This window comes from Macaca nemestrina, chromosome 7, assembly GCF_043159975.1.
Source record: "Macaca nemestrina isolate mMacNem1 chromosome 7, mMacNem.hap1, whole genome shotgun sequence".
Taxonomy (NCBI): domain Eukaryota; kingdom Metazoa; phylum Chordata; class Mammalia; order Primates; family Cercopithecidae; genus Macaca; species Macaca nemestrina.
This window is the reverse complement of record NC_092131.1, coordinates 167,209,629-167,226,068: the sequence shown is the minus strand read 5'-3', so window position 1 is coordinate 167,226,068 and position 16,440 is coordinate 167,209,629. Positions and strand designations below refer to the sequence as shown.

The 16,440-nt window shown below is 34.9% G+C and overlaps 1 protein-coding gene across 3 annotated transcripts in view; it reads right to left on the bottom strand.

Annotated features, from left to right (window-relative positions):
* LOC105492879 (aquarius intron-binding spliceosomal factor) overlaps positions 1 to 16,440 on the bottom strand; it is a 118,322-nt gene that overhangs the window by 28,484 nt on the left and 73,398 nt on the right. For all 3 annotated transcript variants that reach the window (XR_011606187.1, XM_071067126.1, XM_071067127.1), the window contains exons 23-27: positions 14,285 to 14,395; positions 10,833 to 10,942; positions 7,087 to 7,222; positions 5,090 to 5,299; positions 2,975 to 3,112 (exon numbers count right to left, since the gene is read on the bottom strand). Coding sequence is in view for 2 of the 3 variants with exons in the window: in XM_071067126.1 (XP_070923227.1) it covers positions 2,975 to 3,112; positions 5,090 to 5,299; positions 7,087 to 7,222; positions 10,833 to 10,942; positions 14,285 to 14,395 (705 nt within the window). In the remaining variant the exon portion in view is untranslated. The remainder of the gene's footprint in view (positions 1 to 2,974; positions 3,113 to 5,089; positions 5,300 to 7,086; positions 7,223 to 10,832; positions 10,943 to 14,284; positions 14,396 to 16,440) is intronic.

The following is a 16,440-nucleotide window of genomic DNA, read 5'->3' as shown; positions in this document are numbered from 1 at the left end:
TAATCCCAGAATCCACCCCATATACCTTTTCTAATAAAATTACTGCCTTAAAGTCAGTATGGGGACATAGATTTGAGCTTGACTATGTTCTTCTCATGAGTCAACTTGCAATAAGAAGCTTTTTTTCCCCTTAAAAACCTGGTGTTAGAGTATTGGCTTCTAGTGCACCGATCAGCAAGCCCCTTTTGCTTGGTAACAATAGGAATGGTTTAAAGAGGCAATTAGACTTCCCCACTTCAAGGAACCAAATAAATGTCCCTCCTCTCTCACCCCCAATAGATGACAGATTTAGTGTCTGGAGAGGATCCTGGAACTTGGAGAAAGGAGGCAGAGTTAAGAGGGTGGGATCAGAAATGAGCACCATACAGAAAGTTGGAATTATGTCAAAAGTCTGTGTACATAACAGAATGTGGAGAAGTCTGGCTCTCTTTCTCCATCCATCTCCCACAACCCAGGGATCCAGGAAAGTAAGAGTCCTTCTTCTCCCTTTGTATCCCTAAGACATACCACTGAAATTTCAGAACTCTAGGGACAAAGAAAAGATTGTAGGGCTTCCTGACAGAACAAAAATGTGAAACAAAATACATTTAAAATCATAGCTTTGGGCTTCTGAACAGCTACACTGGAAGACAGAGAAAATGGAACAATTCTTCAAAATTCTGAAGGAAAAGTATTTCCAATCTAGAAATCTATATCTAGCCATAATAATTAAATGTGAGAGTAGATTTAAAACAGTTTTTGGACATGGAAAGTCTTAAAAATATGGCCTCCTATGTATTATTTCACATGAAAGATACTGGAGGATGTATTCTACTAAAAGACAGAAGAGAAAGACACAGAATGCCCAAAACAGAATCTGACATATGAGAAAGGCAAAGGTTTAGAATGGACGCAATGTGAACTGAAATAGGTCAGGAGTATCTAGGTGAGAGATCTCCAAAAACATGTATGTGATGTGTCTAAATGTACTAAGAAAATATTTAAAAACTCAACACAGTTTTGGGTTGAACTGGTGGTAAAAACAGAAAACTAAACAAACAAAAAAGACTAAAATCATTAATTCCAGAAAGAAAAAAAAAACATGCATGAAAGGAAAACTAATCATGGTATATTCCCCTGCTTGGATGTGAAAGTGTTCATGTGTTAATAATGATGTAAACACCCAAAAGTGAGCAAACCAAAGTTATGACATAACTATATCGGAAGCATTAAGGAAGGAAAGGTACATGCACACGTGCATGAATGTGTATCTATTTGTCCTTTGGGTCAGCACAGAATCAAAAGACAATGCCTAAAATGGAAATTTACCATTCTTGACTGATACAGATGAAAAGGATAAAATACAGAGTTGAAGGAATGGATAAATGGGACGGATGAGCGGAGTGGGGGACTGCCTTTTTTTGTTAAGCAGACCTACAAGGTTTTTAAAACTCTTAAGTGTGATAAAAATAAAACTTTGAAATCAAAAATATAGAAAACCTATTAGCACTCATGCTAACTATCCTTTGACGTGTAGCATGATTTAAATGTAGAAAATGACTACTGAAAATTTGATAAGTAGTACTTTTTTAGAACACATGCAAAAGCTCCATGAAAGCAAAAAAAAATGTTAATTATGGTTGCATTATTTTCCCTTGTTATTAAGCTATGATTTAATATCAAAGTATATGTTATATATCAGCTCCAAGAACAAAATATTCAGGTTAAAAATTCTCACTAATAATTTGCAAAAGGGTAAGTTCACATCACTAGGGTATGTTCACACTACTTTTTAATAAATTGTTGTATTTGTCCCACCTTGCAGCTGAGGAACCTTGCGTCCAAGATAACAATTTCATCACCTTGAATTTATTTATCTTTCAGTGAGCTCACAACATTTAAAAATTGTCAGTTACTTTAATCAGCAAATGAATTACTAATTTTTACTTCAAGCCCATATACAGAACTCTGTTTTAAACAACATATAAACCAGTTGCAGGAAAGTTAAATGACTGTATTAAAATCTAAGTTCTGACCAGTATCACTAGCAAAGTCAAAAAATTTGCAAATTCAAATTTACTGCTCAATCATTATATTCCACTTCAAATGAGTCACAGATTAACAGGCTATCATGTCCTCCTCCTGTTTTTAATTAATATCTTATTTTGCAGTCTAAATAAGAGTATTCCATATCCTCATATGAAAGGCTTTTCATTTGCTAAGTACACAAATAACTGGAATGGCTGTATGTTTAACATGTGAATAATCTAAGCATACAGATGTTTAATAGATGAAAACCACTTTGGTTTTTGTTTGTTTTTGTTTTGAGATGGATTCTCACTCTGTCATCCAGGCTGGAGTGCAGGGGCGCAATCTCGGCTCACTGCAACCTCTGCATCCTGGGTTCAAGCGATTCTCTTGCCTCAGCCTCCCGAGGATTACAGGCACATACCACCATGCTCGGCTAAATTTTTGTATTTTTAATAGAGACAGGGTTTCACCATACTGGCCAGGCTGGTCTCAAACTACTGACCTCAAGTGATCTGCCTACCTTGGCCTCCCAAAGTGCTGGGATTACAGGCGTGAGCCACCACACCTGCCTGAAAACCATTTTGAAATGTTCTTTTTATAGCATTTATTTCTGTTTGGAGATATTTTTATTATTACTATTTTTGTAATTAGGTGAATTTTAGGTTTTTTTCCATAAGCTTTATTTGGAGATTTTTAAATAAGTGATATTCAGTAAAAATAAAACCTTAACAAGTATGAGAATTTGGTCAGACAACCATATCGTTATAATGTTACCTAATGGACAAATTACTAATAACTAGATTTAGAAAAATTAGATTCAGAGTTCACTAATCATGTAAACATGGGATATTATCATTCACTTGTAACAGAAACATTTTAAGGTAATTATAAATACAAACTTCAATAAGAAGTGAGCCAATCTCTGATAATCTTTAAAAAAAAAAAAAATAACATAAGTCTTTACCTTGAAACCTAACTTGACCAAGTCATGTCGTTTTAAGGCAGCATGAGTACAGGTCATAGCAATAATTTTGGCTTCTTTCACTAGAAGGTATTTAGATCTGTCCAGTCCACTTCGAAGCAATTCAGAGGCTCTGAATTCCTATGGAAATGAGGAGCAATGAAAGATAATTTCAGGAAAATGGAGTTTTGCACATAACTATACAATCCAATCAGACTTAATTCCTGAGAAATTAACATACATATATTATAAACTAAGCCTAATGAATTATAATTCTGTTCATTATGATTTGGGTACTAATTGAGTTCAAATAGTAGCTGAAATAAAAGTTATAATTCAAACTTTTTTGTATGTAAGGTAAAATATGTACAACATAAACAAGAATACTGAATAAAATTCAATGATCCTTGTACCTGTATCACTCAACGTCCCTCCAGGAAAATAGAAACTATTTCAAGTACTCATATCAAAGGAAATTTTAGCAAGAAACTGGTTATACAAGTGATAGAGGAACTATAAAGGTAACGTAACTTAGAAATTACAGACAGCAGCAGTCACCATTATCCCTAGACTAGAAAGAATAAAGGTAGGAAGTGGTATTATCAGAGCCCAGGGACTGTAGTCACACAAAAAAGCTGGAACCCCAAGTTTTTCCAGGAGAAACTGGAGTCATGAAAGAAGTGGAACCCAAGGTAGAGGGAAATGATGAAGAAATACCTTGGCACTCTCTCATTGGCTATACTAAGCAAGAAGTCAGCTGACATAGGAAGCTGGGAAATTAAACCTGCAAGGGTAAGTCAGAACATCAACCATGGCAGAGGATCCCCAACAGAGCAGAAAAGGGTATGGACAATAGATGGATATGAGGGGCAAACAAGTCAAACCAGAGTACCCAATGTCAAGTTTCATAAAATCTGAGCCTTACCAATACTTCTTTCAAACTTTTTTTTTTTAACATTTGTTTTGTTTTTTAAATAATTAAAATATTACAAATATAGGTGAGGTACCCTGTATAACCTTCTGCCTACTCCCTCCCAACGCAGCTATTATTATGAATTGAGTATGTTTTTATCCTTTCACTTTGTGTTTATCTAACCATAAACATAATACATTTATTATTCTGTACTTACCATCCAGCCACCTAACCATATACATTTCAATATTTACTGAATGTATACTACGTGCCTGATACAGTTCTAGGAAGTGGGTATATAATCACATCTAAAAGACACAAAGACAAGAAACAATGTCCCTGATTTTTCTACCTTTCTACCTGAAAATTTAATCCTAAATTTTCTTACTGAGGAATCTGAGCCTGAATGTGATCCCTTTATAGGACCGCTGTAGTTTTTCAATGATGTTTGCTATCTATTTTTGCAATGATGATTCTGCAGTGATGTGGCAAAAACTAGGAGACATATCCAGGGGGTGCTGGGTTCCAGATATACTCTCTGTTCCCATTGTGTAGCTATGACTCATTTCACTTTAATAATCAGAATCAATCATCCTGGTTACTACAGCAACCCTACCATCTTACTGATCAAGAGGCATACAGGACTTAGAATAGCCACATGGCAGTCTCAAATTCCAATTCAAAGAAGCATTATTGAATTTCTTGATGGAAGCATTCCTTTCTCAAAAATACTAAGACCTTTACATCAGGAAAGCCAGAAAAAAGATCCAATTTATATCTTACTTAAAATTAACAATCTAATTTCTAAGATTTGAATATTTCAGGCCGGGTGTGGTGGCTCACACCTGTAATCCCAGCACTTTGGGAGGCAGAGGCAAGCAGGTAACTTGAGGTCAGGAGTTCGAGAACAGACTGGCCAACATGGTGAAACCCTGTCTCTACTAAAAACACAAAAATTAGCTGGGCAAGGTGGTGTACACCTGTAATCCCAGCTGCTCAGGAGGCTGAGGCAGAAGAATCACCTGAACCTGGAAGGTGGAGGTTGCAGTGAGTCAAGCTCGTGCCACTGCACTCCAGCCTGGGCAACAGGACAAGATTCCGTCTCAAAAAAAAAAAAAAAAAAAAAGTTTTGAATATTTCACATTTACTTTAAAAAAAAAAAAAATTAAAAACCATTATAGTTCAAAGAACTAGAGAATCCTTACCTCAAGCTGAGTAAAGATTTTCTTAATATGCCTGAAACATCCTTCGGCAATTTCCATGTCTTCTTCGTAAGATCTTCCTTTAAAAATAGGTTGAGGAGCATTTGCAAAGTATTCATGGAAAGGGAAGAAAGTGGAGACTTCTGTAACATCTGGCAATGTACTACCTTTATTTTTCACTTTGCTGATATACTCTTCCCAACGAGACATTACCTGTAGAAAAAAGGACTTGAGGTTAACTGCCACCTAATTATGATGTTTTAAAGCATAAAATAAATAAACCTTATAAAAACAAGATCTGCTACGTGGAAAAAAAAAAAAAGAAACTCAGTTTTTGATCCAATGTAAGTATTCTTCATTCCTGTGACTGACAGATTGCTCTTCTGTTGTAAAAGTAACCTTGTCTTTGGAGAAAAAAAGGCTCCTTAATAACAAATTTCTACAAACTGGAAAGAGCCTCAACGTCATCATATGGAACTCTAACTCAGACAGTTCAGATTCTCCATGTAACTCAAGATAGTTTACTACTAATACTTAAAAGAAATGTAAAGGAAAGAAAGCTCTCTGGATAAAGAAATTTCTCATTTTTTTCATCTCTGTTTCTCTCCATATATGGTAAGTTCAGTTTTAGCAGCTTTTTAATCAATTTGGCACTTGTCAACCCTTCTCCCAGATTTTTAGAACATTTATAAAGAACGTGTGGTTAAGCTGAGTGCATATTTGAAAGCTTATGACTTTTGTGATTATAGTTCAATTACTTTGTATAATGTTAGCTATGCCTCTACCAGCCATTTACTGTGTAACCTCAATTTCTGTAACTCTCCCAGGTATTTTTCTGTTATAATTTCAGTATTTCACAAAAGTGTAGTCCTTAGGCAAAACATCTGAGGAGTTAAATAAAAATGTGGATTCCTGGATTCCACCTCTATTGAATGAGAAGCTATAGGAACAAGGGCTAGGGAATTTAACTCATGAACAACTTTCCTGATATGATTCTTAAATGTTGAAAATTGCCAATTTACACTGTGAAGCCTCAAGTTCATTTTTCCCAAATTTATTACATAAACCTTCATAATTTATAGGTTATTTTTCCCACTTTTAAACATTGTTTTCACTGAAAGCCAAGTAATTTTCTGTGTCAAAAAAGCATTTAAACATGATCTTTACTACTTTATGCAAATCCTAAACAGTCCTGAATCTCATGTAGGCTGTATTATGTATTTTCCCTGAGTCACAAGAAACCATGAAAGTTACTCATTTTGAATGGACTTAACTGCTTTGTGATATCCACTTACAATAAGCTTACAATATTATAATTTATATCTAAAATATATAATTGGCATTAAAACAAAGAGAACAAATAGTTATACAAAAATCTTCATTATCCAATTATGTCCTAGTCCATTTAAAATTATTAGTAATCTAATCGACTATTAAAGTTTAGTTTTATTCACTTTATTTGGCTATTTCTCATTGGTTTGCATGCTTCCAAAATTAACTCTAACAAAAGTAAAAGTACAGCTTTTTTTTGAGGTCAGAAGCCTTTAACTTCAAGACCCACTGTGCAATTAGTTGTAAGACATAATTTATTTCTGGAAATTTGAAAGAAGAATGTTTTCCTTCATTAGTTGATTAATGTATACAATAAAAGTTAATTATACTTTGTTGCCACTGGGTAGCTAGAATATTTATTTAGTTGTATTTCTATAGTAAAAAAAGAAAAAAGAGTAACCAGAACTTTGTCAACAGAAAGAAAAAAATGTAAAAATTAGCAACACTGGTCTTTCACAGAATGAGTCATCAAGCAAAGTTATTTAGCAAAGAAAATGGAAGATAATACAAAATACACTTAACATTCATAAATAAAGCTTTTGCAATACCATATATTCTAATCTACTCAAAAAAATAAGCTTTCATGAAGGATCACAAGAACTCATTCCAGCTTCCAATTGGGGTTCATATTATGATGAAGTATGATTCAAAAACCCTTAATATCTTACCTGGTATAAGAAGAAATAGCCTGCAGTTTCACAGGTATATGAGGCATCTCCTGGAACCCCTAGACTCTTTTGCAATCGTTTGACTTCTTCTAAAAGTTCTATTCTTCGAGCCAGAACATAATTAACTCTTCCATACCTAGACATTTCAATTAGGTAAAATTGCAAAACTGTAATAAAGAGACTTTGAAGGAAACAATCAGCAAAATTCAAGAAAATCATAATAGCAAAAAAGGGGAGAAAAAAATAGAAGATATGGCTTCTATTCAACTACTGATGGTAGTTCTCGGGTTACTTTACTCTAAAAGCTACTTAGAGTAGGCCGGGCACGGTGGCTCATGCCTGTAATCCCAGCACTTTGGGAGGCCGAGGTGGGCGGATCATGAGGTCAGGAGATCGAGACCATCATGGCTAATATGGTGAAACCCTGTCTCTACTAAAAATACAAAAAAAATCAGCCGGGTGTGGTGGCACACGCCTGTAGTCCCAGCTACTTGGGAGGTTGAGACAGAAGAATGGCATGATCCAGGGAGGTAGAGCTTGCAGTGAGCTGAGACTGTGCCACTGCACTCCATCCTGGGCGACAGAGCAAGACGCTGTCTCAAAAAAAAACCAAAAAAACAAAAAACAAACAAAAAAAAAACCTACTTGGAGTATACTCTATGGACCAGCATTGATCTGCAAGGGTGTTTCTGGTCTAGGAGGAGGGAAAACCAATTACATCACTAAATACACCATTTAGTTCAGCTCTCCATGTTTCTTCTCACAATAAGACACTTTCACAAAGAAAGCAGGACGGTTCATCTGGTGCTAGTTTATTTCATCACAGACCAATAACATATAAGTTCATAAACTGGCTGCTTCAAACAGCACTGTTTTACACTATATAATAGTAGATTAGATCTAAAGGCTTTGAAAAGTAATTTTAAATGTATTTGATTATCTCTGTCATCTACATATCCCAATACATAGCTTGGCACCCAAACCTAGCAGGTTCATAATGTTTGCTGAATGAGTAAGAAAACTGAAGTTTGGAGAGCACCTCATCCAAAAACACACAGTTAGGGAAGAAAGTAGTGGAACCAGAATTAGATCCCAAATTCTATGCACATTCTTTTCACAACAACACAACAACAAAGGGTCTCCTATAACCCTTTAGTGCTTAAAATAAGACTAAACGAATTTAATCAGTCACTGTTTTTCCCAAGTTTAAAGACTCAACAAAAGAAGTCATGTTCCTAGCTGTATGTAGTTCAGAGATTCACATTTGAGGTAGCAAGGGATGATTAAGAATAAAAAAGAGTTCTAAAACATGATCTATGTTTTGAAGAATTTTTCAACTTGGAAGGATATAAACATTATGGTAGATAAAACTTTTTTCTGTTTGCTTATGTGTAGTTTAAACTTTTATCTACAATGAACACTTTGTTAATGACAAAAAAATCAGGAATGCTTATAGACTCTCTTAATAAAATGCCAAAATTCTTGTGAAGTAATGTTAAACTTAAAAAGCAATAGATAGGCCCGGGCACAGTGGCTCATGCCTGTAATCCCAGCACTTTGGGAGGCCGAGGCAGGCAGATCACTTGAGGTCAGGAGTTCAAGACTACCCTGGCCAACATGGCAAAAACCCGTCTCTACTAAAAATACAAAAACTAGTCGGTTGTGGTGGTGGGCGCCTGTAATCCCAGCAACTTGGGAGGCTGGGGCACAAGAATCCCTTGAACCCAGGAGGGCAGAGGTTACAGTGAACTGAGATCATACCACTACACTCCAGCCTGGGTGACAGAGTGAGACTCTGTCTCAAAAAAAATAAAATAAATAAATACATAAAAGCAATATACAGTACAATTAAACTCTATGTACTGTCTGCTCAATTAGTACATTATTACACTTGAAAGATAAAGACTTAATTATTTTTAAAAAGCAACATAAGGCTGGGCACAGTGGCACACACCTATCATCCTAGCACTTTGGGAGGCCAAGACGGATGGATTGCCTGAGCTCAGGAGTTCAAGACCAGCCTGGGCAGCATGGTGAAACCTCATCTCTACCAAAATACAAAAAAATCAGCCGGGCGTGGTGGCGGGTACCTGTAATCCCAGCTACTCAGGAGGCTGAGGCAGAAGAACTGCTTGAACCCAGGAAGCAGAGGTTGCAGTGAGCTGAGACGGTGCCACTGCACTCCAGTCTGGGCAACAAAGTGAAACTCCGTCTCAAAAAAAAAAAAAAAAAAAAGCAACATAAAAATTACAAATAACAGTATTACAGAAAAAGACTAGCAAAAAGTTGTTTTAGGATAGTATAACTATGGATAACCACTCCTTCTCTACAACTTCACCAGATTTTATAATTTTTTCGTCAGAGAAAGTGATACTACTTTTATTGTGAAACAACAGTTATGATTTTTCTTTTTAATTGTAAGAAAGAAAGAATATGTCCAATCAAATATGCAAACTAGCAATATCTAGGTTATGTGTCAGAAGAAAAAAGTATATTTTCTTCTAACAAATTTGGTGGTACCTGAAATCATCGTAAAAATTCTACCCCATTCTAATATTCTTTAAAAACTATAAATTCTACTTCAATATAATTGTAATTATAGTCAAACATTCTATTAGCACCGTCATGTTCACTGAATTCTGAATTATTAGATTTTAGAATCTAACCTACCTTTGTAAGTTGGCTTTAAAATGATGAAATGCTTATGGGATTAATTCAAAAGTATTACTGGATAATCTGAAAATAAGAATATAGAGCCCTAAATAACCTACGACATGTTGTTCTTTGCCCTCTGCGACATAGTGACTTTTTAGAAGCTAAGTGTTTGGTAAGCTCTATAACACAAGAACTCAAAATAGATGCACATAATAATTTAAAACTCTTTTAATGTCTATGATCGATTTGTCAAAGATCATGTTTAACAGCCAAAGGCCACATTAAATAAGTCCAGCTGTTAATTGTGATTATCTAAAATTGGGCTTTAAAAATTGACTTAAATATAAACAAATTGAGACATTATAAAACAACTTTGAAGGAAAAAAATTAAAAGACTAATGGCAGAAGAAACCCGACTTGTAAAGTTTTAGTCAATTTACAGTATGTAATATCAAACATAAAGTCCAGCCAAACTGGCAATAAGTATCTGAAGTTATACTTATAACCCCAAATCTTATGTTATCATTAATCATTAATTTGCATTTCTTTTTCTTTTTTTTGAGACAGAGTCTCGCTCTCGCTCTGTCGCCAGGCTGGAGTGCAACAGCGCAATCTCGGCTCACGGCAACCTCTGCCTGCCGGGCTCCAGCTATTCGCCTGCGTCAGCCTCTGGTAATTTCTATTTCAATAAATAAATCAACCTCTTAACTGGCATTTAAAATATATGCAAATTAAATACCTGAATAAGATGTGAGAAAGGAACCATTTAAAGTTGTACAGGTTTGAATTGGTAACGTTAAAAATTACCTCAATAAATAGAAAGCAAAAGGCAATCTGTAATTTTAAAAAGATTAACAAGATCATTCTCTTCATTAATATAATTATATGTTTGAAGACAAAATGGCATAAACATATACAATTGGAACTGAGGGACATCATGACCAGATTTCTAGGTCAACATACAGTCTTAGTAAGTTACATTAGAACCTTTTAGAATTAAGTTTGAGTATTCATTGCTCTCTTCTTCTTTAATATAATAAAAGAAATAAAAGGAAAATAAAAAATCCTTTTTTACACTCCCATTTGCCCACCTGCTGAAATCTTTCTCTGTCTCCAGCTCTTCTTCTCCATGACCAAGACGCAGTAGGTGACGCTCATCGATGTCTAATGCCATGATTTTCTCAAACAACTGGTTAAGAGCCTAGAGAATAAAGCAAGAAGGGTGATGACACCTTTAAACGCAGCAAAAACTAGCATTTAGAAAGAATCAAAGTTGAAACACAGAAGGAAATCCGCCTTATATTAGGCCATTTATAATTTAATCAAATAATATTTATATTGATTTCTGATATTGCCATCTATGTCTATTTGGCTGTATGGATAACTAGAAAACATAAAACCACCCACCCATTAAACATCTGCTTTTAATTTACAAAACAAGAAAGGCATTGACTCAGATGCTATTTCTTCTAAGTTGTAACAATTCCTAAAATAAACAACCACACTGAGCTTCATTTCATTCAACAGCATTTCCTTGGGTTGCAGAGAACTGAAAAAGTTTTTGCAGTTGGAGAAAGACAGTAAGAAGGCAGTGAGTGCGTAGGTAGAATACATTTAAGAGGACCAGAAGGTGGAAACGTAAATTGCATCTTTTTCAAATCTTAGTCTGAAAGTCTAATGTTCTCAATATAATAAAGAGCAGAGCACTCATTCATTGCAAACTATTTATGAAAGTCATTTAAAAGTCACTACTTTCTATCTATGAAATGTTCATAATTAGGGTTCCCTCGAATCCTAGTATTCATTATCTGAACTTCTGCAGTTACAAGGTTTTACAGAAAGGCAAAAGTTTCATAGTATGGAAAGATTCACTAATTAAGGTATTATTTAAAAATGAGCCGCCATTCAAATCTCTCTCCTCACTTATCACTAGTCCAACCCTGCCTGTGAAGTCAACATCCAGTCTTATAAACACCTAGGTTATATAATGTAGATACAGATATCCTTTACCATCAAAATTCCAGCAATCTGAGCTCTGAAACTGAAGAGATTTAACTAACTTTTCAGAAAAATCCCCCACTATCCAAACTCTTGATACTCATCATCCAAAACTCAGCACCCAACAGAGCAGATTACATGGTGTTACTCACTATCCAAACCTTCACTATTCAAACTCAAGAACCACACAGATTTAGAGTAAAAGTAAAAACAAAAAAACAAAAAACAAAAACCCCACAAACTTGCACACTATTATCCCAAAAAAACGACATGATTTCATTGTGAATTAGAGTGATTTTGGAAAACTACTTGAATTATACATGCAAATGAAGATCTGGCACACAAAACAGTTAACTGAAGGAAAACAATCAATTTGATGGGCATCAAGGGAAATGATTTGAATTTCAAAAAACCAAGGCAGGTGTTTAGCAAGCAGAGAATTATGTGTCTATTTTTGCAAATTAATCTTTTCAATGACTGTGCTATACAAATCAATCATAAAGTAGAGGATAACTGTAGAAAGCCGTATCAAGGTATGACAAAACAGTAAAAAATATGTTAAAACAACACATGAATTATTCTTTGTTCATTCTAAGAATTTACAATAGGCATATTACAGAACAAATTTTATAAACAGAAGAAAAAAAACTTCTTTTCATAATTTCTTTTATCAAGACAAAGTCCAAATTGATCCCCCTTCAACTCCCACAAATTCGGTATATTGGATGTGTTATGTCCAATATATTATTATGTAATATGTTATATAATTATGTATAACATATATTCAGTATATTGGATAAGTTTAGTACTTATAAACTTCAAAATATATAAAAATGTCAGGCAAATGAACTGAATAGTATTATTTTTAAAACCTTATAAATTAAAAGTTAATGATCACCAGAATAACTGATATTTGGCATTCCAATAACACTTGTTTTCGGAATGCTTCTGTGTATACCAATTCTTTCTAAGACTGGTCAACTGAAGTCACCACTGTTAACATAAACTCCGAGAAAAAACTTTCAGAGGTTTTGACTACCATGCAAATTTCATAATGTGCTTCAGGATGTTCTCAGAGTTGCCTGTCTCATTTTATACCAGATCTAATAAATGTTACTTGTTCTTCCCTCATTTCTGACAGCTTGAGAATGACTAACGTAGAATACAGTCCCTTCATGTAATACAGGTGTACATTTCACATGAATTTGAAATTTAATCCAGTATCAATGCACTTTAGACCTTAGTCTTTCAGGAATATTCATTCTACTAAATGAAGAAAAATGCTCCCAATAAGAGTTAATGCTTATAATCTCAAAGTAAAAGTTCTAGTTTAGTGTAGAAGAAAGGAAAAAATGGCAATTTAATTTAATCCAAATATCTAACCATATATCCAAATATAGTCTTAGCTTTTTCATGTTAACGACCCTCTCCAGTAGAAATAAAAGATTGTTTTTATATATCTCTCAGTGTTGTCTCATTATAAGCAGTGATAATCCATGAGTAGCTCAAAAGCAGATACTCCTCAACTTACAATGGGGTTACATTCCAATAAACCTATCAAAAGTTGAAAATCTCCTAAGTTGAAAATACATTTAACACACCTAACCTACTGAACACCACAGCTTAGCCTAGCCTATGTAAAACATACTCAGAACACATATATTAGCCTATACCTGGGCAAAATCATCTAACACAGTGTGCCTATTTTATACTGAAATGTTGACTATCTCATATAATATATTAAATAGTGAAATAAGAATGACAAACAGAATGGTTGTATGGGTACCTGAAGTACAATTTCTGCTGAATTCATATTGCTTTCACACCACCATAAAGTCAAAATATTATAGGTCAGAATAAAAGTCGAACCAAAAGTCAGGAACCATCTGTACCAATTAGCCTTTACCGGTATTCTGTAGTACCCATGATCAGATTTTCATACAAGGAGAAATCATCTATTAATACATTCATTTCATGAATCCCCTGCTCCTTCCTTGTTAGGAACAAGTGCTCAATACCGCAAGGAAGAACCAGCACTCAAACAAAAAGTTTTCTCAGCAAGGCAATTTACTTCTGCAGGTGGGTGCTACCTGCATCAGTCACATTCACAAGAGCACACCGAACAAAGGAGAGAAGGGTTTTTACTCCTCACGCAACCCCTATATCTGTGTCCTTTCCCCATTGGCTGGAGTAAGACTGCACAATCTAAACTACCCTGATTGGCTAAAACTTAAGCTTTTCTAAATATGGTCACCGTGTGACGGGGAAGCAAGGGAGACGAGGGGGTCCTCGTGGGACCTAGGAGCTAATGCATTCCCAAATAAGGGAGAGAATGTGAGCCACAAACCGGCTGAGACTTAGGCATGCCAGAATATGTTAGGGAACAGGTAGGCCAGGCTCAGAAAAATGGAGAACAAAGAATGAAGAAACTAGATTTCTTGAAGAGGAACTTATTGTGTCCCACCCTTACCTCCCCCTCAACCCGTAACCTGTATGCACACATGCATGCACACACACACACACACACAAATACAGAGTCATTTACCTGATTGGAATGAGTAACAATTAGAGTCCTCTGTTCTGGGAAATTGTGGTAGATGTTAGATATGATCTGAACTGCCACATCTGTTTTGCCTGTACCAGGTGGGCCCACAACCTAAAAAGAAGATGAACATATAGTAAACTACTAAGTCATCACAGTTATCACACATTGTTAGAAAATGTGAAGTACAGACCTGAAAGATAAAATTAACAAATTCAGTAGATGGGCCCAATAACAAAATGAACAGGATAAAGGAAGAGTTGGTGAACTTTGAGATAGATCAGTAAGCTACACAACCTGAATAACAGAAAAAAAGATTGAAAAAAAATAGAGACCCAAGAATCTATAGAACAACATTAACAAATGTAACACTCATGTCAACAAATTCTAAGAAGGAGAGGAAAAAGAGTATGGCATAGACAAAATTTTCGAAAAATCATGGCTGAAAATTTCCTAAATATGGCAAAAGACATAAATCTACAGATTCAAGCAGCTCAGTGAACCCCAAGAGAATAACCCCAAAGAAATCCAAGCTCAGATATACCAAAATTAAATGGTTAAAAACAAAAAGCAAAGAAAAAGAATCCCCATAGCAACCACAGAAAAATGATACATTATATATAACAAAAAGATATTTAAAATGACTTTGGATTTGTCATCAGAAAACATGGAAATCAGAAGAAGTGTAATAACACTTAAAGTGCTAAAAGGAAGAACTATCAACCCACAATTCTATGTCGAGGTGAAATATCTTTTATGAAGATGAATTAGAGACATTCTTGCATGAAGAAAAACAAAACTAACTCATATCTAGTAGACATGTTATAAAAAGTGGTTTTAAAAAAAAAAAAAGTTCTTCAGACAGAAAGAAAATGTTACCAGAGGAAACTTGGAGTATCAGGAATATAGAATAAATGGCAAATATAGTAAGAGGCTATTTTTTCCTCTAGAGTTCTTTAAAATACGTATACAGGTGAAACCAAAAATTCTAATACTACCTGATGGTATCTTAATGTATTTAGATGTAACACACAAAACAACTACAATATAAAAGGGGAAGGAAGGTAAAGGAATCTTTATGGGAGTAAGTATTTGCCATTCAACCTGAAGTGACATAATACTGATTGTAAGTAGGCTTTGAAAAGTTAAGTATGTTGCAAATTCCTAGAGCAGCCACTAAGAAAACACTACACCCAAAAATATAATGAAAGAATATGATAGGCCAGGCGCAGTGGCTCACATCTGTAATCTCAGCACTTTGGGAGGCTGAGAGAGGCAGATCACTCGAGGCCAGGAGTTCAAGACCAGCCTGGCCAACATAGTGAAAACCAATTCTCTACTAAAAATACAAAAATATCAGCTGGCCGTGGTGGTGCACACCTGTAATCCCAGCTACTCAGGTGGCTGAGGCACAAGAATCATTTGAACCTGAGAAAGCAGAGGTTGCAGTGAGGTAGGATGGTGGCACTACACTTCAGCCTGGGCTACAAAGTGAGACTGTCTCAAAAAACCGAAAAAAAACAAATAAAATAAATAAAAACATAATACTCAAATAACACAATGGAAAGCAGGAAAAGGGAAACAGAAGAATACAAAATAAAGGGAACAAACAGAAAATAAATAAAAAATGATAGGCCTAAATCCAAATGTGTCCATTAATTTGCATTAAATGTGAATAATCTAAACACCAAGTTAAAAGACAGGGACTCTCAGAATGGATAAAGCAACATACCTAAAGTATATGCTGTTTATAAGAAACTCACCTCAAATATAACGACAAATAGAAGTAAAATGACAAAAAAAGAAATACCGTGCAAACACAACTTAAAAGAGAGCTGCAGTAACAATATTAATATCAGACAAAGTAGACTTCAGAGCCAAGAAAACTTCCAACAATGAAGACAGACACTACATAATAATAAATGGGGCCAGTTCACCATGACAACATAACAGCCTTAAAGGTGTGAAGCACTTATCCATGAAGCTTCAAAATACATTAAGCAAAAATTGACAGACCTAAAGGAGAAACAGACAAATTCATAATTATAGTGAGAGACTTCAATAGTCTGCTTTCAGTAATCGACAAAACAACAGACAGAAAATCAGCAATGATAGAGAAAAATTAAATAATAACATCAATGAAATGGATCTAATTGACA